Below are 26,793 nucleotides of genomic sequence, written 5' to 3'. Positions count from 1 at the left end.
AATGTTGTTGGCTATCCTTCATATGGTTTTAAAAAAAGACTTTCTGCAAAAGCAATTCCATTTACCCCTGGCAACTTGACATAGAAGATGAACTGAAAAAAAAAAAAAAGAGTATGTTGCACTTTACAATCTAACAAAAAACATATTATAAAGAATAGTTACCAAATCTGCATAGCTTGCGATGACTACTAATTAAAATATGAATGAGGACAAAGAATATACAATTGCAACATATGGTTGTCTAGTGGTTTTGCTGATATTTTTCAATTGGAGTAGTTCCTCCTCAAAATTGAAGCCAGCAACAGATGCATGGCAAAAGCGAGTGACACCAACAGTTGATGCAAGAATCTTATGTGATAAGGAGAAAGCATCATTAACAAATATGGTGGCGCCTGAAGATAATTTCTCAGAAAACTTGGAACAATTGGCAACTTCTTCTCTGAACATTGTCAGGTTGTCAAGAAGAAGAATATCTACATTCTCCCACTTGTTCATCTTGGACTGCATCAAACCAGAACCATCATTTGCCGGCACAACTTTTACTTGGAGAAGTGATGACAAACGGTCTGTTAATTGTTAATGTTGAAGTAAAACCAAGTCAATAAACCAAAATATTTTTTTCAGATTATAGGCCAAGATAATTTAAATAAATATCTATCTGAGATTTTCTAATATTCATTTAATCTGCAACCTAACAGTAATGATGCCTAATAAAGCTGATAAAAATAGAAATTTCCCAAAGATACTATGAAATAGCAAAAGAAAAACTGATTGCAAGATCATAACAGTAAAGAGGGATTGGCATCGTTGTGAGCTCTATAGTAATCTACAAGAAGGATAAATCACATGTTTTGACAACAGGAATGATACTAACCTGCAAGGGACTCCACAGAGAGAAGCATTGGATCATGTGGTCGACCCCAGTTACTGACTAGAAGTACTTTTGCCCCAGCATTAAACAAATATTTGATCGTGAAAAGAGATTTATCTAATGAGAAATTGTTAGAGTCCAATGCTTCCAGCACAAGAGTGGAATCAAAACGTACTATGACAACCTCTCCATAGATCTTTTCAATTGGAAAGTTCCTAAGAGTTTGGACATGCAGAAATAAATTTGACTCACCAGAATCACCATTCTTGTCCTGAAGGAAAAAAAATGAAAGAAATGCTCTCAAGTCAATGTTACAGCATGCAATATAAGTGAGGATTACAGCTTAAGAGTCTGTCTACAGAAGGATAAATAATGAAGTGATTGACAAAAACACAAATTCTGGACAAATAAACAAAGTCGAGAGACAGGTTATGTAATGATGCTGTTCTGCAATGATATAGGAGATAAACTAACCAAACACCATTCATTTCATCTCCTATCTAATAGATCTTGACTATCAGATTATCCCTATTCTACGCTATCCTCTGCTCCATCATCTAGGCGTCTTAAATTGTGGCAAAAACTGGAACAAAAGGTGACATTTAAAGTTATCCCATGAACTGATTCTTCTACAAATATGAACTATCAAAACCGACAGCAACCATCAATTGCATTAAAAATCCAAATTATCACCTTTCATCAGGCTCCACACAATTGATATATTCTGACATTAAATTAGGCATCCTTAAAAGGGAACTCTGCTTCAAAGATTGGCAAAATGCCAAGCATTTAGGCATCCAAAAGAGCAATGACACTTCAACCTATGTATCTGTGCTGTGTGTGCCTGCATGTGTACATGTGTGCACGTGTGCACAAATGTAAGGAAATTTATTGACTATGTGGAGTAGTTGATAGTATATTTTTTTCAAAAAAAGTTAAACACCGAGTCCATGCTCCATCGTATTATAACAGACAAAAAAAAGGTATCAAATTCCAGTAAGCATCTAACAATGTGATGTGACTATTAAACATTTGAAAACAAATTAAGAATTGAAGTTCCGTAACTTGCTCTACAGGGTCTTTTGATGGGGCATCCAAAAAATTATGCCAAGTACTGATAACTCTTGCTGACATGAGCAAGGCATCCATTTCTTGGGATACCGATATGTGTCATGCCATGTCCAAGCTTCCAGAAGTGTTGACACTCCAGATTTCAGAAGCTGAAGTGTTTTAGTAATACGGAGCCTCTACCATCACTATACAATTTGATTCATTCCATCTGAAGCTCTTTCCAAGAAAAACAGATAGGTTGGTTCCCTTCAGGGTTTAAGGAACAGCCTCACATATTCAAGACAGTGACAATTTATGAGAATCTTGCGATTCCAGCTTGCAAGTCTGCATGCAATACTGAACAAAAGGAGGACATTTTCGAACCACAAGGTTTTCTATGTCCCTCGCTGGTTTCTTTCTGCCCAAATATGCCAAACAGAAACCAACCAGAAAAAAAAAATCCTGCCCAGAGAAAATAGTTGGTTCATATTTCTGACAGCACATGATATCAATCACTTCTTGCTACAGCATGCAATTCTAGATTGATGAAGACCCAGCTTGAGCCTATATATATACCATGGATTCCTCCTCCCTTTCATTATATTCTTCAATACTTTTAAATTGATCAGAAATTTAGAAGTACTAAAACGTTCTTTTATCTATTTATTTATATCTTTTGGACTATTCATATGTTTGCATGTTAGATTGCAAGTAGTGAATGATTGATAACATTTGGAAAATCCAAAACACTGTTTGAAAGAGTAACTCATATAAACAAAGAATGCTGCTAAGTGAATTGAGTCCCATTCTTTCAACTAGAAAATGAAAATTACGTAAGCCTAAAATAATTATGCAATTATACCTTAAGAAATGAAGAAATAATTCCATTATGTCAGTTTAAACCCAAATGAAGGATCCAAGTGCTAGTGCTGATGGGCATGCTGGCCATGCCGACATGTGCCATGCAGAAGAGGAAAAAGAAAGAAAGAGAAAATTTTGGCTTGATAGGGAGTGGCATCAACACATGCTTGACTAGCATGGATCTATATGAGTTAGCATGAGACAATACCCTGTGATACACAGGGTATCACAATAGACGTGCGTTCCAAGTGCCTTACACCATGTTGGCTTGGCAAGGCATGGTTGGCATTGATTGGAACAGTTGGCACCTGTATCCTGAAGCCAAAAAATAAATAAATACATCATTCATGTTTGGTTTTTGTCATTTTTATCCAAAACTGACCCAAAACCAATGAAACTGGCCAAACTTGATTAGTTTACGTCAAAATTGGTAGAACCTGAAATCGGGGATTAGAGTCTCCTTCATCCTACTCAAAATAGAGCTATCTTGCACAAAATGAATTGAAATTGAGATTTCTAGAACTAAATTTCATGATGGCAATATACTTTAACAACATATTGATCGTTATATTCTTAACAGAAGGTTGGGGGTAATAATGAATAGCTTGATTAATATCTTCAGATGCAAGAAAGTGCAAGAGTATTGGTGAACAAATAACATAAATGTATTCTTCGTGTACAAACAAGTTGTACAAGTAAAACTTAAGTAGCTTCCATCAAATATAGTGAAATAGATGTTTCAATGTGTTTGACCACTTGTGATGGACAAAGGTAGACGTGACACAAGTAGCTTAATTTCTATAGTAAAGAAAGTGCAGGAAATGCTATAGCACTGAAGTTAAATATGATGTGTTCTTTGATGGATCCTAGTTCGATCCAATAACAAGGCTTCTTCAAAAAAAAGGAGGGGGGGGGGGGGGACTTTTTTGAAGCCCACAAAATTCTAACTACTTCATGGATCCAAGATTTGCAATACCAGTGCATACAATCTCATACTAAGCATACCATATCGTATCGATACCTAAACTAACCCCTATACTGGGCATACCAACACTTTACTAATATGATGCCTACACAGAGTCCAATACCGAGATTGAGAACCTTGCATGGATCTTTCAAAAGCATGACTATTTGTACAAATCAAACCAAGAGCAAAGAATTAGAATATCATAAAGTTTTCTTAATTTTCTTTTACTTTTTCTGAAAAAGAAAATTAAACCCAACTTTTGTGCTTAGCTAATGAATTTAAGAGATGACATATTTTTTTTCCAGAAGTCCAAACTAAGATCCACATGTTCAAAATACATCTAGTCATCACAATAAAGAAAACTGAAAGAGTCAAGATTACGAAAAAAACACTACATGGCTCTTTCCATTATCTTTTGAATACCAATAATATCCTTAAACAGAGCACATTCATTTCCTTATAGCTCCATGCCAGTACTTAAGAAGGAATAATATAACATCTGACCCACAGCATGATACTTCAAACATATAGAAAAGTGGGGGGTGGGGTAGTGAATACAGTTTTATTCAAAGAACAAAACACGCATTATTCTCGCCTTGGAACTCCCTTTTAGTCGGTTAAAACATGTAGAGGTAACTTCCTGAATCACATCTGTCACTTTTCTCTACAAACAACTCTTAACTGTTTCATTTTAGGCCGAGATTGAAACAAGTACATAAGAGAAAAAGAAGCCCATCGTGCATGGTTGGGTTATCTTGTTTATGTTTTTAGATTTGTTTGGATGAGTCGAACAAGTAATTCAAATGTTCATAGCATGCCATTCTATGATTTGAAACAGATAAAACTACAATATTAGTTTTCCCTAGCATGTATCTGCATATTTGAAGAATCGCCCTAGACAATGCTATGAATCCTTCCATGAGCTATGTACCCGTAATTGGCATTATGATGTATGATCATTTCGGAACCAACTGATACTTGCATGATAAGTTTTGATTCAAGCCCTAACGGTGAGAATTCTTGAAATATCGCAAATTGTTCTCATACTATGAATAAAATTCCATGACCTTCAAGTGATAATGAACCGAATTATAAGATAATTTCATGACCAACAAATAGGAGGCTGTCATATATGATTTAGAATTACCACTTCTTGAACATGGCATGTCTTTATGGAGTCTAGCACTTGCCGGCACATAACTCTGAATTCTGAACGACAAGATCTTAAACTACCTGGAGCAAAGAGAATAATGAATTGGCAACCACAATTTCGAAAATGAAGGAGAATAAAAAGAAGAATCCCGCTGCATAAATTATTGTTATTATTTTTGACGTCTTACCCAAACGAGATTGAAGCTGTTTGCAGCTCCAGGATCCAGCAGTGGTGTTGTAAGACATACATGAGGAATGTGGAGGCAATGTTAATGACCCAAAACGGCAATGGAGTTGATAAAGAAAGCTTGAAGTGTGAAGCATTGTCTGAGGCCGACTAATCGCTTCCTAATCGACAAAAAAATACTCATTAGAACAGACCTAACAAAAGTATAGTAGTTAATAAATTTTCTTCAAATTAAAATATAAAACCATATGCATTCAGTCAATCCCTTAACTAACAATGCAATGAAAAAAAATGAGAGAAGGAACATAAGATAAGATAAACGAGGTCTTTCGAACTCCTTCAGCATCCGTCACCTTCGCAGGAAAGAGGAAAGATCAAGAAGCAAAGTGAGACGGCGAGGCGTTATCTTGGAGGTCGTTCGAACTCCTTCAGCCTCCGTCTCCTTCGCAGGAAAGTGGAAAGATCAAGAAGGAAAGTGAGACGGCGAAGAGGCGTTATCCATCTTTCAGCCCAAAAAAAAAATAGGCGTTATCTTGGAGGTCGTTCGAACTCTTCCAGCCTCCGTCTCCTTCGCAGGGAGGAGGCAGAACCGGATAAGGCTATTGGATTGGATGTAGGTATTAAAAAAAAAAAAGGTTTTGCATAAATATTTTTCAAAAAAATTTAAATTTGCATAAATACTTTTTAAAAATTTATATTTATTTTTATATCCTCGTAAAATACTATTTCGGCACAAATGTCCCTAATATAACGGTTCTTCTAACACCATTAATAAAAATTATATTTATTTTAATTAAAAATAAAATAAAATTTTGAAATTACTTTTTTGTTTTCTGTCGTGATCGTCTTATAATTAAATATTTCTTTCTACCCATCTACCCATTAAAAATATTTTAGTCATTTTAATTTGAAACTGTTAATTTTTTAACGGCGTTAGATGGCGTGAGTATATATGAAATAAAAATAAGAAAATAAAATAATAAAACAAAAATTTTACAAAGGTATATATATAAATATGAATTTGAAAAGATATTTATATAAAATTTGATATTTAGAAGGGTATTTATGAAAAAAATTCTCTGAAAAATTGGGCTCAGATGCGAGAAAAGAAGTGGAAACGGTTCGCACAAGTTAGAGTTGCAATCCAAAGCCGAGGGATTTGATTCTAGAAGAAACCCGATTCATCTCTAAACCAATTCGTAGTTACCCTGCCTCCCTCTTGGTTCCGAGAATGTGCAAGGGGTGGAGGAGGAGAAGAAGAACAAGAGAACGAGAAGGGAAGAGGCTATTCATTCTTTTCTTTTCTTTCTTTTTTTTTTTTCTGAATAAACATGAGGCAATCTCCATTATACAGGGTGCCCTAGATTTTTCTGGTTCTTCCGCAGCGCGAACGCTTTAATTAAAGGTCGCCCAAGTATGGCATCTGAACCCACGAACAAAACAATTGTGTAGGTTTACCTGCGATGGTCCAAACAACTTGGGAGCACTCACTGAGGTTTTTCAATGAAATGGAGATCGCTCTAAGTTGGTCATGTGCAATCCCAAATTTTTTCCTGCAATTCTCTGCAACCGGATGCCATATGCGGCTCATCCCATGGATGTCCTACGGTACAAGGAACTTATTTATTTTATGTACTTCTCTTTTTTTTTTAACCAAAAATACCACAAAAATCAATGCGCTCTAGCCCTCCTGGACTACCGGATATCTCGCCAATGCTTATACCCCCCGTGAGACGCAACTTTATAGTGTCTTTTGGCAAGTCGTGACCCATAAACCACTTGTAGAAATTAGGCTCTCGTAAACCCATGACGGCGCAAATCACATCTAATGAAGAGCCCAGCAAACCTTGAAAACCAACAAAAGTAGGAAGAATAGTTGTGAGAATCTATACAGCTATATGTTTAGTTATACATCCGTTATATATTAAATAAATTTTTAGTATTTATACAAAACTAAAGAATTTAAATCACAATATTTTTTTTTAGGTGAAGCCTTAGGTTACGACAAACGCTACAGCATGAAGTCATTAGGGCTGATCATAAACTGAACGTAATGTTTGTGATTAGATTTGGATAAATTTACATCTTTAATTTAGTAAGGTTGGCAATGCTTAAACGGAAGGAGTATTTGAGAATTCATGCTGGTAATATATTTAGTTCTATATTGACTATGTACTCGATAGATTTTAGCTATTTATGCAAAATTTAGAAATTTAAATAATACCTTTCGGCTGCTGATTTTTTTGGATGAGCTCTTGGGTTGTGACAATGGTAGGAGGCATTTATTTGTTCAATTGTTAAAATAATACCTAACCTAGTTATTATTGAGCCAAGTACTCAATAATAATTGTGATTCGTTCTAGAAGCTTCTAAAATGCACCCTTGCCATGTAAGTTTTTCAATTTGCTAACAATGTCCCATTAATAAATCGACGGTGTTTGGAAAAGCTTCTTCCGTGCTTGAAATAATATTAACATTGAATAAGTTTTGATATTTTGCCGGCCTGCAATCCCTTTGCAAACCAAAATCCTGGCTCTGAAACTGGCAGAAATTTGATGGTAATTGGGTACGGTGCTTGTGTTGGGCCAACGGACAAGGTAGTAGTCTCTATAACTCGAATACGACAACGTAGAAGGATCGAAAGCCCATCATCAATCCATTGATGCCCATAGGTTGGGCCTGAGCTTTTCAATAGAATTCACCAAAAGGCCCAGCCTGAGCGATGTAACAATTCTGGGTTTCTAACGTTTAGATACGCCTCATATAAACTGGCCCTTTCACAGTATTCTTCCACTGAATGTGCACATTTGCATTTAATTGGAACTGCCAAAGTAGCCCTCAGCATTCTAACCAATAATGAACCTAACCATTGAAAACTTGGTCATATCCAACTTTAACATTTTGAACTGAAACACAAATTGGCTTGGATTTGTATAGATCATGCTGGATTGATCTACGCAAGGCTTAATTTCCATTGGGGGTTCTTTTAGAAATGAGAATTTACATTGTTGGCGACATGTGGCTGCTAAAGTTTTGTTGAGCGAGATTGGGAGCCTTCTAACTAAAATTCGAGTTGGGCGAGGCTTTATCTTCAACTCAAACACAAACCAACTTGAAATCGGGATAACATTTTTGGACTCGAGCCTCACTAAAATTAAGCATCTAATGGCTAGCTCTGCCCAACCCAAACTGCAAGCTTGCATAGCCCATAATCAAATTTTACCTGCACCCCATGAATCAAGATCTTTTAATTCAGTGATAATTAAAGAATTAAATTTTACCAGCACCTGCATGGACCAAATTTTACCAGTCCCATATTGAGAATTAAAGAATCAAAGAGCTACATATACATTTGCGGAGGAGGAGAACAACATGGATGATGAAAATTTAGGACAGATGCATTCTCGTATGGTTCAATTTTTCTTTTGTATGTATATTTTAGAGAGTTAATAACAAAAAATTAATTCATTATTTGGATTTAACAGGGGTGTATTTGTGAATCATCTAAAAATTTTACAAATAAAGAGTTTTCATTTATTTAAATCAAATTACTTTCCCTATATTTAACTTTCCTTTCTTTTTTTCTACCATGTGACATGTTATAATTTCACGTAACCATCGTCAAATGCTTCTAGCTGGAAAGAGTCCACATGCTGTGTCGTTTGTTTGGTAGTGTCTTGAACGTGAAAGGAAGACAGGCAGTGGCAGCCGAAGAGCCTCAGCCACACCTCTTCTTATCATACTTTATCAGCGTCGGAACGTCATTCTTTGCTTGCATTTACGTCCATTTTTGCTTGCATTTGCTGATAAAGATTGGTCATTGGCGTGGCAATCTTGAAATGAGGAAGCGCAGTTCTGGCAGTTGTCGTGTCCCCAAAAGTTAACAAAAAGCCGCTCCACTAATTGAGCACTTGAGCATAACTCTTGATAAGATTTCTACATGCCAACGTCACTCAAGAAGTAAGCCAACTTCGCGGCTTCCTCTTCTTAAAAATAGTAAATAGCAAGTGGAACCTGGTAAAAATTGTCATGAAAGAGGAGACTTAAAAACGTATATTTATTGAAGACCATAGACGTGATTGACCTAGCTCCGTTGGCACAGTTGTTGATAGATCAGGAAGTATCTTCTAACTTTTTAAAAAATTAAAAAATTAAAAATATCGGCTTAGAAAAACTTCAAAATAAAAATTATTTTAAAAAAATATTTTTAGCATGTATCGAAAAGCTGTTTTAGATATATAATTTTTTTAGATCAAAATATTTATAATAAAATTATATAATTATAGAAAGTGTACCTTTATATTAAAATACACGAAGGAAGAAATCTACAGAAATTCTAGTAGGTAGAAAATTCTAATTAGTTTTAGCTTCTTTTTTTTTTTCTCTGATCAAAATATTTTATTTATTTATTTATTTTTTATTTTAATTTTTGTTTGAGGGGAGAGTTTTTCCTTGGGCGAACCCATACCGAGTAATTTTAGGCTATAACACCAAACATGAAAAGGACAAGTCCCTCTCTCAGCACAAAATGAGGCGAGGGTGCTTCCGTCCATTCAAACCTACGACAACGTCAACACTTTGTCCGCCACCTCTATCTCACCGTTCAACCAGCCCGAAGTCTGGTGCCCCCTTCACTCTCTCTCTCTTTAACTTTCTATATTAAATCTTATCTCTGTGAAGCAACCGTCCGAGAAACAATGGCGGAACAAGGCCAGAAGCCCCACGCCCTTATCATCGCCTATCCCCTCCAAGGCCACATCATCCCCGTCGTCCACCTCGCCATCAAGCTGGCTTCCAAAGGTTTCACCATCACCTTTGCGAACACAGAAGCCGTCCACCACCAGACCACCCAAGCCCACAACTCCGACGACATCTTCGCCGGTGCCCGTGCATCCGGCCTCGACATCCGCTACGAGCTTGTCAGCGACGGCCTTCCCGTCTCCTTCGACCGATCCCTCAACCATGACCAATTCATGGCCGCCCTCCTCCACGTCCTCTCGGCCCATGTCGAGGAGCTCATGCAAAAGCTATTGCATGCCAGCCCCCCGATCACCTGCCTCATCACCGACACCTTCTTCGTCTGGCCCTCCACCATAGCCAAGAAGTTTGGCATACCCTATGTCTCCTACTGGACCGAGGCTGCCATCATCTTCGCCCTCTACTACCACATGAACCTCCTTACAAAACATGGCCACTTCGCTTCTCTTGGTAATAAGTACAACTTCTTCATCTATTGTTAGAATTTGTTGCCAACCTCAACATGTTTGTCGATGGATTGCAGAGAATCGCAAGGATGCCATAACGTACATACCGGGAGTGCCAATGATCGAGCCAACCGAACTCATGTCATACCTCCAAGAGACTGATACGTCTTCCGTGGTGCACCAAATAATCTTCAAATCGTTCGAAGAAGCCAAGGGGGCGGACTTCGTACTATGCAACACGGTGCAAGAGCTCGAGCCAGAGACCATCTCGGCACTGCAGAACGAGAAGCCATTCTATGCCATCGGTCCGATCTTTCCGGCGGGCTTCACCAAGAGCACCGTCGCAACGAGCTTGTGGACCGAGTCGGATTGCTCTCAATGGCTTCACTCCAAGCCGGCAGGCTCCGTCCTGTACATTTCCTTTGGAAGCTACGCTCATGTGAGCAAGAGAGACTTGGAGGAGATAGCATATGGGATTTTAGGCAGCAAGGCGAACTTTATATGGGTTCTTCGACCGGACATCGTAAGCTCCGACGATCCCGAGCCATTGCCGAGAGGATTCTTAAAGGAGAGTCATGGGAGAGGGATCGTCGTTCAGTGGTGCTGCCAAATAGAAGTGCTGTCGCACCCTTCGATCGGAGGCTTCTTGACGCATTGTGGGTGGAATTCGATATTGGAGAGCATATGGTGCGCCGTCCCGTTGCTGTGTTTTCCGCTGCTGACCGATCAGTTCACAAACAGGAAGTTGGTGGTCCAAGATTGGAGGATCGGTGTCGGAATTGGAGAGCTTAATGCTGTGAGGAGGAAGGAAGTCTCGAAGAAAATCGACAGTTTGATGGGAGGAGAAATTGGAGACCAAGCCAGGAAGGAGATCAAGAAGGTGAGGAAGGCCCTCGAGAGTGCACTCGCTCCTGACGGCTCGTCGCAGAAAAACTTTGATCAATTTATTAAGGATCTAATGAAGCATGGTTCGGAAATAAAAGCCAATGGAAAATGATGTGTATCTTATTTGTAGCTCAATTTCTTCCTCCATCTAACTATGAACATGCAGCATCTAAGGAAGAAAGACAATGAGTTAATTATTGTGAATTATGTTCTACAATAAAATAAGAAGAGTTCTCATGGCGTGGTTAGGTGAAACATTATGGAACATGCTTTGAGACATGGATTCTGTGTACAGAAAAAGTTGTCTGGACGCATTAACGCTTGATTGGTAGCTAAATAATCAAACTTTTGCTAACAATACCAACCTCCCTCTCCCATATATGGCAAGAATGGACTTTCCATGAGCAATTGAGCATACAATTATTCATGAAAATATTTGAAGATATATATATCCAAATTTCCAACATGTAGATTCGGCAGGGCAACTACCAATCAGGTATATGGATGAGGAAAAAAAATTTCAAGTCCTTTTATAGGGGAGAAGTTAATATATACAAGAATGCATGAAAGGTGAATGAAACAATGTAGATTGTAGCTTTCGACATTTGCACGCAATTCTTAAAGTAACTGTTCTTCTTGCATTTTTACTTACATCCAACAAGCAAGCATCTAGTTGATAACTATGATTTCATTAATTAAATTGTAATCTACATATTAAAATTCTTAAAGTAACTAATCTTCCAGCTACAGATTATGTTGTTTAGAGGCTAGCCAATTTGAGGTAGGGCTAACTTGAAGCAGAGCCAATTGGGGGCAGAGCTTATTTGACATGGGCATATTAATTAAGGCTAAACTTTACATCTCCAGCGATCAAACAGCCAAACTTTATTTTGTGACCAAATTATTTAAATATAATTATTTGAGATATGCCAAGTGATTGAGGTGTACTAAATAAATTGCATTATGCATATTTCCATATGTTTGCTTGTGGAGAAAGAATTTATTAATTATATTTCATATAAACTATTTACTCAACATAATTAATTTTTCACTTCCTATTAGCTTCTAACATTAATACAACTTGATATGCTTCCATAAGACTTTTGGCCGATCTAGTTGACTGAACAAATATATATAATTTAATAACTAATGACTCAGAAATCCCACTTAAACTTATCTGCATATAGCTTTATGTTTGCTAGTTCTTGTAGTTTATTTATTTATTAATTTTTTGATGTAGAAGGAGGTAAGGCCGCCCAGCCTTTATTAGAAAAAGAGATTTTACAGAAACTATTTACAAAGGAACAATTTAATTAATTTAATCTATCATAAAATACAATAGTGTAGTTGTCATCTTTTGTTTATCTAAAAGAAATTATGTTACGAATTCCTAGTAGTGAAAATGAAGTGGTTGTCTGCTATGGCTGCCTCTCGCTTCATTCCAAAGATCAAGAAGACACCTCGCAACAACTTGAAGGTAGAATCTAACCAAGATTGGAACAGGTGAGCCAATGTTTTAGTTCTTGAGTTCTTTATCTCAGAGCCATCTTATTTTAATAGATATCGACAAAGCAAAAGCTTGGACATTCTTCATACAATGGATTGTCTCTAGACCTTTAGTGCATGTCTTGGATCCCCTTGGAAGCCACTTTTCTGAAGATGCCTGTAAATAATTCATCTACTGACTTTTTATGTGAATAATCCATCAAAGAAACGAAATGGGCAATATCCTAGTGCTTGGATTGACCTTCCACCATGGTGGGAGGTTCTTGTCTTCATTGAGCAATCCATCCTTATCTTCTCAAGGGATTTGTCTTCTTCTAAACGTCGTTAAGTCATCAATCTAAAGATGCCTTGAGTACACTCTGGACTGTGCATATTGGTCTGTCCTTATCTCCTGGAACATAAGCATAAATCTCTTTGTCCAGAGCTTGCCTAGCATTTTACTTTTTTAATTAAAGGAAATAATGAGGAATCATCTAAAAACATGAAGGTGCGCTTGCCACTTCACCTGTATTTCCCAAATCATGTATACAATAGAGAGCGAAACAATTGTAAATATTCATCAGCTTTTGCATGGTATTTGTGCCAAGTGCCAATTTCATTAAAAAGAATAAAGATACAAAACACCAAGTAAACAAGTTTGATGGAAACAAGTAAACAGAAAGAAGGCGGATAACTGGCCTCCAAAAGAGGAGGAGATATGAATTTGCTTAAGGAGATTCTATTATTACTTCCAATCCAAAGAGACCAAAAGATGGCAATGATTAAGAGGAACCAATGCAAAGGCTATTGATAGAATAGACTTCTCCAAGGTGTTTTGCAGTGGCCTCAAACCATGTTCCAACTGAAGGCAGAGAAGGGGCATTGGAAGAGAAGGTGGTCTATGGCATTTTGTGTGAGAAAATTGTTCGATGGGTCAGTCTTACTTGATGTAAGATGTAAGAGTAGTAATGGCCATTTGTCCTCTAGCTCAACCCAGTCCAACCAGCTAGCTTGTCAGCAATGGCCATTTGTAAGCCCATGTCTGTGCGCAATTATTGAGTTGTTTGCGAGGTTGTTTACTGAAACTTGATTTGATAGCCGATTCCAAGGTTGTTTAAAGCACCTTTACTTCTAGGACTCCTTATTCCTGCCAAGCCCAAAATGTTTAATTAAATCAGACCTAAGGCTTTTAAGAAATAAGCCTAAATTTACATAATCATGTGATGGGTTTTGGTATCCTGACTTAGATGGGTCAAAATCTGCTGATAAACCCCACCCAAATAGTTGGTGAATCAAGGATGTCTGCCTTAGATCGGTTGGCGAACCCAATGGTTTTTCGAATCTGGTCTAGATTAGGAATTAGGAGTTTATTTGGTTTAGATCAATTTTGCCACCCCTAGACATGCATTACTTAGTTGTAACAAATTGAGATATCAATATAAGAAGGTGGCGTGCCCTCATACATTAAAAGGTTTTAATTTATTTTTTACTATTTTTTAAAAAATTTAATAGCTAAATTGGATCTCAATTATATTTTTTTAACATCATTCTTAGGTGCATGTCATTAGTTTTATTTATTTTATGCTATTATTTATATTTTAATAGCTAGATCAAATCTCAATCATACTTTTTAACATGGTCCTTAGGTATATGTCCCTGTCAATGATTAGTGAAATATTTTCTTAATTTTTCAATCAATACACAATCTTTTATTTTTAATAAAATTTAAAGAGCTTATGGTTATATCCATAAAATTAGCTCACTCTTTGCTATCAAAATCAGGACCTACGCAGTGATTGTAATATTTCTAGAAAACGGAACTGGTTCCTATCTAACTTCACTAGGTCGAACAAGCACCAAAGAAAAATCTCGAATAAAACAACAGAGATGGGAAAGACCATTTTGGAGAATTTAAAATAGAATTGGCTTCTCTGTACGCATGAGAGATGGTGACATGATGGATATCTCGAGGCAGAAGCCTAGCATTATTGAGGATGAGAAACTTATAGAACAAGTTGGCTTTCTAACTTCGAAGCCAGTTGTTCACTAGATTCACTGCATGTGAATGCGCCCCAATTTTTTACATCCACTCCTAGCTCCGGTTAGGGATCGCAATTTATGATCACATGAATCAATTGGATCCGTAAAAAATCTATTTTAAATAGATTTAGATTTGGCATAAATAGATTTAGATCATAAATTGATTGATTTGTATAGATATATTTATTAAGTAGATTGAGTTCAGGTTTAGATCTTTCATCTATTTAACCCATTCTGATCCGGTTAATAATTGAATCGGGTCATAATCTGATTCATTTAAAACCTACTTAATCCGTTTTTATCCTATTTAATCCTACATGCTTAACTTATTTAATCTGTCAACTCTATTTAATCAGTTAAAAATTCACTGAAACTGCTTAACTCGTTTAAGCTGATTTTACCTATTTAATAAATAAATTATGCAGGTGTCAAACTGGATTACCTTGTTAATTAAACAAATTAGAGCCAGTTCTGAATTTTTGATATATTTATAATAAATTGGTCAAGTCCGAGTTGATAAATTTTTGATCCAAGCTACATTCAACCGTTGCCACCACTAGCTCCAGCTGGTGAAGGCAACCAAATAGATCATAAGAATACGTCCATCCAAGATCAAGAACAAAGCATAGAAACAATAGACAAGGAAAATAGAATCAAGAAAAAAAATATTGGAGAAAAATATAAAATCTATTAAAAAGATTGTTACAGATTGAGTTGTCTAATGTTCCAAAATGCAAGACCGGCTCAACCCTTAGGCAACGCCTCAGCCACCTAAAGCCCCGGCCTAAAAAAAAAAAAAAAAAAAAGCCCATATTTGATGGAAGAACTGCTCTCGTGGCTGCCGATTTTGCGCGTCACAAGTACAGTTCATTATCGAATTGCCCAATTGGCTCCGTAGAACAATTTTTTTTTTTTTTTTTTTTAACACTTAACAGGGTTTATTAGGTGTCCGTCATGAATTGCTGGGTGTTCATGCGTGCTATCGAGAGGCACGTTATACCTACAAGCTTAAGCTGTCTTGCCGAGAGGCCAGCAACCAACACACGGCGTGCCCGTCCACTGAAGATGGGGAGAAAATAGTGTGAACATCCAATAAGATGGGCTTCGCAATTGTCTTTTTGCATGCAATCAATTTGGTTGCCAAGTCACTGCAAATAACTCAAATCCAGCATTTGCTTTGACCTAGTTCAGTAATTAGAACGCACAATGACGTTCTTGGGTTCAAAAAGAACATCTCAACCTGCAACTAAAATCATCATGTGACCAACTACAATAGTTGGGAAGTGAGAGTTGTTACATCACGATCGATTAATGTGGCTAAAATATGCCAACCAATTAGAAAGGGATACGGGGTGTTATGGAAATTCAGGTTTATTTGGATTCAAATTTTTGGGCTCATCTAGTCGATTCAGAAACTCTAGAGCCTAAGTCTAGCAGGAAAACTCTTTGTCTATAAAGAAAGGCCGAACACCCAGCACAAGAGAGGTATTCTAATTCTTTTCCTATCATCTTTGTTTTCTCTAGTCTTCATGCTTTATCGTCTCTACTATTCCTCCAAAACCCTCTCTGGCTTAAAAGGTCTTTTTTTCTTATTTAAAAAGTTATAAGAAAAAAGGATTTATGTCTACTTTGATTTCATCTAAAGAAATTTCAAATGAAATAAAAATAGAATTAATATTTTATGAAAAATGTGTGATCCATAGAAGAAAACAATTTGATAAAAATAGAGATGAAATCTTATTTGTAGTCAACTATATCATAAGAAAGATTAAATGGATTAGCTATATTATCGATTGAATATAGTATTTCAATAAATCTTGAGTACAAAAGTTTGATTAGTAATTTTGCATCTCAAAAAGCTAGACGAATTATTTTTAAATAAATTTTTAAAAGTATTTTGCACTTATTAAAATTTTTGCATTATTTTTTAAAAAAAGTTTTCTTAGTGAGTTCCCCTTAAGCCCCAAATGCATTAAGCCGCCCTTGCCAAAACGACGCCCACTACAATAAAAATAGTCTTTTCTGGCACTTTTTAGAGCCTATACCGATGCTTATAAGTGTCGGTAATTTTCGCGCCGACGCTTCCAAAAGCCTCGCAAAAACGTCGGGCAGGTGAGGGTGGAAAAAGTTTTTACCGATGTTTTTTGAAGGCGTCAGCAAAAACAGAAGCTTTTGCCGACGCTTTTAACCATCAGACTATCTTGGTTCTTTGCCGACGCTTTTAAGCGTCGGTTCACCACCGACGTTTATAACGACCCTTTTAAACATTTTTTTTATAAAAAAATATTTTAAAAAAATTGGAAACCAGAGTTCCAACTCCAATATCTCATTTTAAAACTGGACATCCTCAAATCTTATTCTGCATCTCATCCCAACTGTGAATCCGTTCTTAACAGCTTCCAAGTATTTGTTAACACCCACGATGAATAACATAGATGCAGGGCACAAGTTTACGCAAATAATCACATTAACTCGCAAAGGGGAAAACAAAAAAAGACAAACTGAAGGAAGAGCTGCACCCCACTCTGCGCATATACCTCCATGAACATTTGGCTGTAGTGTTGGACAATCGACAACTCGGCTACTTCCTTTGCTCAAGCCAAAGAACGACTCGAACTCGAAAATCGGAGGGCAAATGATGGGAGGCAAAATGGATCGTCCTACTCCAGCATGGAACCACCTGATTCCTGCCGAGCAAACCTCAGAGCTGAGCAGGCCTCGGTCCCGCTAAGAGCCGAGCTGACCTTGGACCCCGCCAAAGGCCGAGCTGACCTCGTCCAGAGGCCGAGCCGACCTCGCCAAGCACATGCTGCGGCCTCCAAACCTGCCCGACCTCAGACCCCGTTGAAGGCCGAGCCAGCCTCAGCCCTGTCAACCTCAGTCCCGCCGTCTCTGAATCCTCATCGAAGATCTCGCGGATCCTCAGAATCCTCATCGAAGGTCTCGCGGTCCTCAGAACAAGACTAGAAAGATATCTCCCGAATCCTCATAACAAATCTGGAATGATGTCTCCTGAATCCTCCACCGGCAGGATTAATCTCCGTGATTCATGTCACCTCCAGCTAATGGCTAGCTGATCACAGCTCAGCCCAAAACTTCAAGTAATGGCTGAAACCCTCACCCTATAAAAAGGGGTAGGGAAAGGCCCTCGGTAAGCAAGAGAAAGGCAATAGAAGCCATACAAAAGTACTTCAAAACCCTTCCAAAAACCCTGCTAACTTAGCCATCGGAGAGCTTTCGCCGGAATCCCCGGCTAAGGCTTCGTGCAGGTACACCGGAGTGTAGGAGGTGGCACTCTCTCTCCGTCCCAGCTGGTGTCTTCTCGACTTTCTCTGGCGTGGTCACTCTCAGGCCAGATTTCAACCACAACATTACCAAAGACCCTTTTTCATCTAAAAATGCTTTTGGAGGGCCAGAAAGTGCTTTCTGGCCCTCCAAAAGCTCCCCCAAACGGGCCTAAGTTATCAAGCTAAACTATTCTATTACATTGCAATAACATGATTTCATTAATTGCATGCTTTTCTGAGTGCGGCAGCTCTCTTTTAGATATATTGGTTTGGTTTATGGGCCAATACTCTTCAAAACTTTTCAGTTTTTATAGAACCACTGAAATAATGAGATAATAAATGCTTCATACGTCGAGTACTATTTTTAGAATTAAGCTAAATTACTAATAATTGTATGTAACTAAATGCAAAGCATATTAAATAATTTTAAATTTAAGGCATATAAGAAATACAAGAAAGAATTAGAAAGAAAAAAAAATAGAAAGGGCCAATATCAAGACTAGTACATGAAACTGGGCCGGGTCAGGTCAAGCATACTGCAATCCGACCCGACCCTTTTGCATCTCATATACCTCTCTCCATATATAGTTTTATTTTGTGAGTCCAATACATATTATTTGAAATATTTGACAAGTTTTCCTATTTACTGTGATTTTCCGCACACTACTGTAACAACGCGGTATTTGTACCCAATAGAACTCAAAGGTTAGCATCCTTTTTTTTCCCCGGTCTTCTTCGAATTTTCCTCCAAAAATTAAGAGAGGTTTGACTTGAGATGATTGAGCTCACCTCAGCCACCAGGCACCCCAAAGGGGCACTTAATGAACATGTTACCAGAGGCGAGGTAATGTCGGAAAAAAACACATTCAGTTCTTAATAAAATTTTTTTTTAATAATATTTTGGTGATTTAGTCAGAAAAAATAAAATTTGGTGATCTAAGTGAGAAGTTGGTCAATTGTACATGGCTTCCAGTTTTCCACACGCTCAAAAAGGGAAAGAAGTCCACGGATTGCAAAAATAAACTAGTATTTGTCGTGTACCCAAAAGGAGAGAATTGGTCTTAATGGGGTCACCACTGCCATCCTACCTGCTCTTTGTATCAAAAGCAAGTTGTATAGAAGAACAAGTTGTAAACTAGTACACGCACCATTTCATAATTCAAAATAAACACCAATTAAATATACAATAATAGTAGAAGCAAAAAAAATTGGAATGAGAAAAATAAAGTCTATAACAATAATGCTGAATTTCATGATGTTGCAAACCCCACAATAGCCTTTGCCTTTATTACTGTAATAATAGCAATAGATGACAGCTTATTGAACCAACAATTGAATAGCAAAACTTTTTTATTGGCTTGAACAATAATTTCTTCATCAGCTTGTCCCCTTCGATACGTATGTCAAAATAGACAATGTCCACCAAAACTTTCTCTTAGCGCTAACTCTACGATGATTATGCCGAAATTCTATCGAGCATCTAGCTCATTCAAACGAACATCAAGTTGCCAATTATAATAATTGCTCATTATAGCATCAACTATCACCTGAATATAAGCAAAATCAACAACCAAATTTGGACGACATCGGCATTACTCTAGTTGAGTAGCTCCATGTTTCCGCATACATGGTTTTTATACATAGAGTCAAATCCTCATATAGAATCTTTTAACTATTCAAATTTTGAAGTAGCTTCAAAATTAACTGATGCATCAAAAATCTTTTAAATACTAAGGTACAATATGAATCATCTGCACCAAGCATGTTTTACTGTTTCTTGATCTATGAAACTACAAAATTAATCTGCGCTTCATCCTCATGGCTAACTAAACACCAAAAGAAATATTCATATCTTGGATAATTTCAATATAAGACTCTTGTGCATGATTTGAGTCCTCAGTATGAATCTTTATAATCAAATCAAAAGCATAATTGACTCTTTTGGAGTAATTTCCACTTGCTTTTTCATCATGATTTCTTCTGAATTTGATATGATATCCATTTAATCAAGCTTCTTTTGCTCCAGATCTTTTTCCCCACTTGATTGATCATTGAACTAATCACACTTGCCATGCTCTGAGTCTTTCTCTACACTTGATCTAGCCTCCAACCAATCAAGCTTCCCTGCTTCAAAGCTTCATCTTTAAACCAATTCTGCTCTTCTTTTAGATTTTTAGAAAAATTTAGAGCCAAAATCTACTCTTCAAACAATTTTATTTAAGCTATCTCACTTTGCTAAATCTTAAGTGGACAGCTACAAAAAATATTCCATACTTTCTTCGGCTCCTTCATATCTTAAAGATGAAGATAATTCTCTTTATCAACTGTAACTTGAAGAATCTCTTGGAGAATCTACCTCACCTTCTTAGCTTTCAAGTTCCACTTTCTTATGATAACCTCATTATCAAAAGTGTATATTGGCATCACCTCAAGATTTCCTACAAATTTTATCCCATCAAATAAGACTTGACAATAAACTTCCAAATCGGAAAATAGGTGTTGTTTAATTTGCAGAGTCAATTGATAGTAGTAAAAATAGCCATGTTGATGTTCGTCAAGTCTGACATATTGATCCTAATGAGAGAGATGGTAGTGGCATTAACCATGATGATTTACCTCGTAAATAATCAAAATAAAAATCTACATACTGATATCGTAGCACAACGAATTACTGAAAGCTCTTCAATGATGCCAAACTACGAACACATGGACAACCTATCTCAAAGCTTGTGGTTCTCTTACCATGTAGAGTCACAAACATATAAATTACTAATTTCAAAATTTATGGCTTTGGTATCATGTAAAACGTCACACTAACCGGTGTAGATTGAATGGGCCAATCCAAGATCCAAAATAGACACCAATTAAAACAAGTAGAAATTGTGGAAGAAAAATTTGGAGAGATATAAACTACACACAAAAAAAAAGGGCTAAAACAAGTGTTCTACTCTTTTTCACAAAGACTGTCTTATGAAAAAAATCTCCCACCCCAACTTACGTAAGTTTCTCTCTTTCTTAATAAAACTACAGTTTCTCTCCTATTAAAAAATAAAAAATATCAATATCGCCTATTAGAGGTTGAAAAAACCACTATCTCCAACTACGTGCCTAAGACTCAACTTAACTAGCATGGACCAATGTAAACGACAAAAATAAAATATTTAAATTATTTAAATGATAAGTTGAAGTCCGAAACAAGTCACGTAACGATGCCCAATGCTAGAAGTGGATGAAGATTACGAATGCTCAGCTAATGTTTAAATATTAACTTATTTATTCACAAAACCTCTAATGTCATCGAGTCAAAGCAACGATCCAATCACGTCTTGTAAAATTATAGCCCATAGCATAGCTGGTTCAAAACTGGCATGGGAAAATAATCTATCAGATGATAACTTAATCATTAAATAATCCAAAGCTTTTCCAAATCTCTTCTCATGGGAATCGCCCGATTAATCTATCGAGATACCATGAATAATCTCTCCGCATCTATAATGTAACAGATATTATTACAGCCGATCTCCACCTTCTCCAATGTACTACAAATTGGTAAAATATATTCCCCCATTTTCATTGGTGTTTCTCCATCTTTCGTGTATTTTTTTAATAACCACGTTTCTTTTTTCATGGACCATAAATATATCTTTGTTCAAAGCTTTTCCCAGTCTATTGATGAAATATAAAGAGAATGCATAAAAAATGACAAGCGCATTAACCAATGTATATAATAGAACGCATCTATAATCAAGAAAATACTAAACTAACACAAAAGTAGATAATTATAATAAAAAATCGGTTTAAGAGCTTGTTGGGCAGTTTCTCGATTTTTTTTCTGTTTACCATTAGAGCTATTCATGGATCAGACTTCGAATCTATACTATATTCATTTTTAGTCAGACTTCGAACTAGTATCCAGATCCAGTCTATGATCAGTTTTATTTATCTTATATATAAAATTTTAAAAATAAATTTGAAAACTATCTACTTTTAAAACTTTCTAGTAGAAGCACCGTTAGGGCGCACTTACAAATCCTTTCCCATCGAAACTAGGTCTTTATCTATAATTTTATTGTTATATATTTATTGTTATATAGGTTTCTAACATCTTAATATTAGTGATAACTTCATATTAAACTCAAGTCAATGAGAGCCTCAAACAGATACAATATGTACTTAAAAAAATCCAAAAAAAAAAAATCCTTTTTTTAAAGTTGCATGTGCATTACCACATGATTGCTAAACTCTAGGGTCCGTTAATCCCTAGGATCTCTAGCTCCTTATCCCTAGTAGCAGCCATTAATCCAACGGCATCGGGTGAATGACTATGACTCACCATCACATCTTCATGACAGCTGGCCGACATCTCTGACCAGCTGACGGCAGCGACCCTCTCCATTGTTTTTTCTTCTCTAGATTCTTTTTTTTTTCTCTAGATCTTTATCCCACCTCCACCAGGGATCCTGGGCCCCTGAACTCCAGACACGTGTATGTAAGTCACAGCAAGCGACCTATCCCTGGTTTAAAAGCTAGGAACTGTTCATCAGCTTTTTCTTACCCAAATAGGTTCAACAACAATGGCAGAGCTCCCACCGAAGCCCCACGCAGTGCTCATCCCCGTCCCACTCCAGGGCCACATCAACCCCGCCGCCTGCCTCGCCATCAAGCTCGCCGCTAGGGGCTTCGCCATCACCTATGTCAACACCGAAGCGGTCCACCACCAGTCCTCCCGCGCCCGCCGCTCCGCCTCCTCCATCGACCACGATATCTTCGCCGACGCCCGTGCTTCAGGCCTCGACATCCGCTATGAGCTCATCAGCGACGGCCTCCCCATCTCCTTCGACCGCGCCGCGAACCCCATCCAATTCCTGCACTCCCTCCTTTATGTGTTCTCCGCCCATGTCGAGGAGCTCATGCGAAAGCTCACCCGAGCGGCAGGCCCCCCTATCACCTGCCTCATCGCCGACACCTTCTTCGTTTGGCCCGACACCATCGCCAACAAGTTCGGCATCCCCTACGTGTCCTTCTGGACAGAGCCTGCAGTCGTCTTCGCCCTTTACTACCACATCGACCTTCTCATCAAAAATGGCCATTTCGCTTCTCGTGGTACGAAAGTTCACCTCCCTCATTGATATAGCCATCTCTCTTTTGTCATTAAATTCGTCGATTAGATTTCTTACTGATATATTTGCTGATGGTAGAGAATCGAAAGGACGCCATAACGTACATACCAGGGGTGCCGGCGGTCGAGCCGACCGACCTCATGTCGTACCTCCAAGAGACGGATACAACTTCGCTGCTGCATCAGATAATCTTCAAGGCATTTGAAGAAGCCAAGGGGGCGGACTTCGTGCTGTGCAACTCGGTGCAGGAGCTCGAGCCGGAGATCATATCGGCCATGCAGCAGGAGAAGCCATTCTATGCTGTTGGTCCACTCATTCAAGCTGGATTATTCCCCGGAATCTCTGTCAGAACGACCTTGCAGGTTGAGTCCGATTGCTCCCAGTGGCTCGACTCCAAGCCGGCAGGCTCCGTCTTGTACGTTTCCTTCGGGAGTTTTGCCAACGTCAGCAAGCGAGACCTGGGGGAGATCGCATATGGGATTTTACACAGCAAGGCGAACTTTATGTGGGTCCTTAGGCCAGATATCGTGAGCTCTGACGAGCACAAGCCATTGCCCCAAGGATTCTTAGAGGAGAGCCATGGGAGAGGGATCCTTGTTCCGTGGTGCTGCCAGATGGAAGTGCTGTCGCACCCTTCAGTCGGAGGCTTCTTGACGCATTGCGGGTGGAATTCGGTATTGGAGAGCATCCGGTGCGGGGTCCCGATGCTGTGCTTCCCGCTGCAAACCGATCAGTTCACCAATCGGAAATTGGTGGTCAGGGATTGGAAGGTCGGGATCGACCTCGGAAGGATTGAGGAAGTTAGTAGGGAGGAAGTGTCCAAGAGAGTGGACAGCTTGATGGGAGGGGAAGAAGGGAATGAGGCCAAGAAGATGATCGAGGAGGCGAGGAGAGCACTAGAGAGTGCGGTCGCTGCTGACGGTTCTTCGCAGAAAAACTTTGATCAGTTTGTGGAGGATCTAATGGGATATCGTTCAGAGAACAGGACAATGAAGTAAAGATCGATGGTCTTGCAGTGGGGTATACTGTCTTGGGGGATGGTACGGGATTCGATATCGGAGAGCGTATGGTACGGGATTGGAAGGCCGGGGTCGACATTGGAAGGATGGATGGGTTTAGTAGGAAGGAGAAGTGGGCAATGAGGTGAGGAAGGAGGTTGAGATGGTCGAGAGAACTTTGGAGACTCCGCTCACTCCTGATGGTTCGTTCGTCCCAGAAGAACTTTTGATCGATTCATTGAGGATCTCACGAAACACAGTTCACAAAACATGATAATAAATTAATTGAAGGTAGAAGGTAGTCTCGCAATGGAGAATGCTGTTTTTGATTTGTGGTTCAATAGCTTCATATCCTGTAACTTTGGATTTCAAGTGCGAGAAGGGATGGAAATTAAGCAATGGACGTGCTATTAAGTGAACTATTTTGTTTTTGCCATGCTTAGAGGGTGTGTTTTTTTTTTTTTTACCTAAAACGGACGTATCATACATAACGTGTACGGATACACCCAAAAAAATCAAAAAGTAATACATCACGGAGAGCACTAGGCAACTCCGCCTCGCCCATCCATAGGTGGTCCCCAGAGTGGTTAGCAACAAAGAAAGCCACTCAATCCGTGGCCCCATTGGCCTCTCTGAATATATATCTCGCCTAAATCACTGACCCGTCATAAAATATAGCCCACATGTCTCTCAGCAGCGGATGGTAATCACCAATCCCATCCGATGCTTGTAGGATCCACCCAATGACCGTCGCAGAGTCGCCCTCAAGGAGGACCTCTCTCTTCAGTAGAGCACGCCGAACATAGCTCAATCCCGACCAAGCCGCTCTCAACTCCGCCGCTGGCATCGATGTGTCGAATAAGTAACAACCCCCGGTCGCGATCACCCAAGAATCCAGGCCCCTAACAACAAAGCCCGCACCTCCACACCTGCCGCCCTGCAAGATGCATCCATCGAAATTGACCTTGAGAAAACTCAGGGGTGGGGGCTCTTTGGTGAAAAACACCATGCGGGGCGCTCCTCGAGCAGATGTAGGGCCCCAGATGTCCCGAGCTGTCAAAGATCTATCCGAGTAGATTGCTTGAGAGGCCTCCACTGCCAGCATCCGCACCCTCTCACCACCACCCCGGGTGTGGGGCTTCTCTCGCCAAAGGTCCATGCATTCCTCACTAGCCATATATGATATCTCCTTCCTTTCCTTCTTGTTTAGTACTGGATTCAAAGAGTCTCAGATATTCCCTTCCTTGTTTTAGAAAGCAGGATAGAAGAGGTAGTATAGGTCGCCAGCACTACTCCGGTTTAAACTGCGAAGCCTCGGCTAAGCGTTAGAGAACCTGAAGAAAGGCCGCTGCACGGCGCCATAAGTCTATGGAGAAACCTGCCATCCTCCAGATCCTCCTGGCCTGGTGATATTAGGAAGATAGCATGGTAAAATGACTCGTCAATCTGATACTCCGGGCACTGAGGGTGGATACCATCCCCCTCTCGCATAGTAGCAACCTCGCCGGTAACCTGCCCCAGGCGACCTTCCAGAGGAATAAGGCCACGCTGGGGTGCAGCCCAAATCGTCAGATCCAGCCAAGATCCACTCCCAACTATCCTCTGCCCTAGACAGCATAGCAAACATTAGCCACCCTGACTTTAGCCCTGCAGGATGAGCTCCACACCCTGACGTCGGGGCAAGGATGCCCCGAAATTGGAAGCGACCGAATCCGCTCCGCAAGTGGCTCCCCAAACAATTGATCGATCTGGTGGGTATCCCAGCCTGCACCACCCGGGAGAAGAAGGTCGCATACTTGAAATCCCTCCTCGGCCTCAATACTGTCTAGGATCGGCCACCACATCAACATGAGCTCTTCCACCCAAGCATCTCCCATCACATCCACCCTCTGACCATCACCGATCAACCACCTGCATCTCGATAGGACCAAGGCATGTACTTGCAGATCTCACGCCAAACTGGTGACGCCCTCCGACCCCTAGGTGGGATCCCACTACTCCCAATAGGGCCATACCGGGCGACCATCAACTGACTTCAAACAGACTGTGGCGCTAAGATAACTTTGGCAGCATGCCGAGCAATTAGCGCTTCCTTCCTGACAGCAGAGACTGGATACCCAGCCCCCCTGCCCTCAGTTGGCATACTGACTTCCAGTCCACCAGATGAACCCCCCAGCCACTGCCCTACGACCCCCAGATAAAGCTCCGCGCAAGCCTCTCAATCCTCATCAACACCGTCTTGGGGACAACGGTGTTCAACATCAAGTAGACATGCATGGAGCAGAGTACAGACCTAACCAAGATCACCCTCCTCATCATAGAGAGCGGCAGCTCTCTAACCCTCCAACCTCTGCTGCATCCGTTGCATCACATCCTGACAGTCCGAGATACGCAACCTCCTCCCAGTAATTGGGACTCCCAAATAGGTCCATGGGCCATCCTGCTCCCTCATGCCTAGAATCTTCCTGATCTCCTGTCGCACTCGCACTGCAGTCCTCGAGCTGAAAGCAGTTGTCGATTTTTGGAGGTTCACTCTCTGACCCGAAGCCCGACAGTAATCCTCCAAAGAACAATAACATCCCTAGGCCAAGCTCTGGCCAATAGAAGACAGTCATCTACAAAGAGAAGGTGGGAGATCGGCTGAGCACCAAGGGCCGGAACATAGGCCTCCAACACCCGCTCCCCA

At 39.4% G+C, this 26,793-nt stretch overlaps 3 protein-coding genes across 17 annotated transcripts in view; 2 read left to right on the top strand and 1 right to left on the bottom strand.

Annotated features, from left to right (window-relative positions):
• LOC103721309 (phosphoglycerate kinase-like) overlaps positions 1–5,687 on the bottom strand; it is a 39,329-nt gene extending 33,642 nt beyond the window's left edge. For 13 of the 15 annotated variants that reach the window (XR_005510712.1, XR_005510713.1, XM_039123638.1 and 10 more), the window contains exons 1-5: positions 5,495–5,687; positions 5,090–5,249; positions 4,897–4,982; positions 875–1,142; positions 223–566 (exon numbers count right to left, since the gene is read on the bottom strand). Coding sequence is in view for 13 of the 15 variants with exons in the window: in XM_039123638.1 (XP_038979566.1) it covers positions 223–566; positions 875–1,142; positions 4,897–4,982; positions 5,090–5,225 (834 nt within the window). In the remaining 2 variants the exon portion in view is untranslated. Of the gene's footprint in view, positions 1–222; positions 567–874; positions 1,143–4,896; positions 4,983–5,089; positions 5,250–5,441 lie in introns of all 15 variants that reach the window. The other 2 variants (XM_039123642.1, XM_039123639.1) reach the window with 2 other exon arrangements.
• A 4,008-nt stretch (positions 5,688–9,695) lies between these two features.
• On the top strand, positions 9,696–11,434 carry LOC103721317 (UDP-glycosyltransferase 86A1-like). Its single transcript, XM_039123647.1, has 2 exons — positions 9,696–10,296; positions 10,370–11,434. Exons 1-2 carry the CDS (start codon positions 9,786–9,788, stop codon positions 11,287–11,289), a joined length of 1,431 nt encoding a protein of 476 aa, XP_038979575.1. The 5' UTR covers positions 9,696–9,785; the 3' UTR covers positions 11,290–11,434.
• An 11,077-nt stretch (positions 11,435–22,511) lies between these two features.
• On the top strand, positions 22,512–24,526 carry LOC120109911 (UDP-glycosyltransferase 86A1-like). Its single transcript, XM_039123637.1, has 2 exons — positions 22,512–23,092; positions 23,188–24,526. The coding sequence occupies exons 1-2, from the start codon at positions 22,564–22,566 to the stop codon at positions 24,105–24,107; spliced, it is 1,449 nt and encodes a 482-aa protein (XP_038979565.1). The 5' UTR covers positions 22,512–22,563; the 3' UTR covers positions 24,108–24,526.
• The last annotated feature ends 2,267 nt before the right edge of the window (positions 24,527–26,793 follow it).

The sequence above is a fragment of the Phoenix dactylifera genome, chromosome 2, assembly GCF_009389715.1.
Source record: "Phoenix dactylifera cultivar Barhee BC4 chromosome 2, palm_55x_up_171113_PBpolish2nd_filt_p, whole genome shotgun sequence".
Classification (NCBI taxonomy): domain Eukaryota; kingdom Viridiplantae; phylum Streptophyta; class Magnoliopsida; order Arecales; family Arecaceae; genus Phoenix; species Phoenix dactylifera.
This window is presented reverse-complemented; position numbering and strand designations above follow the sequence as displayed.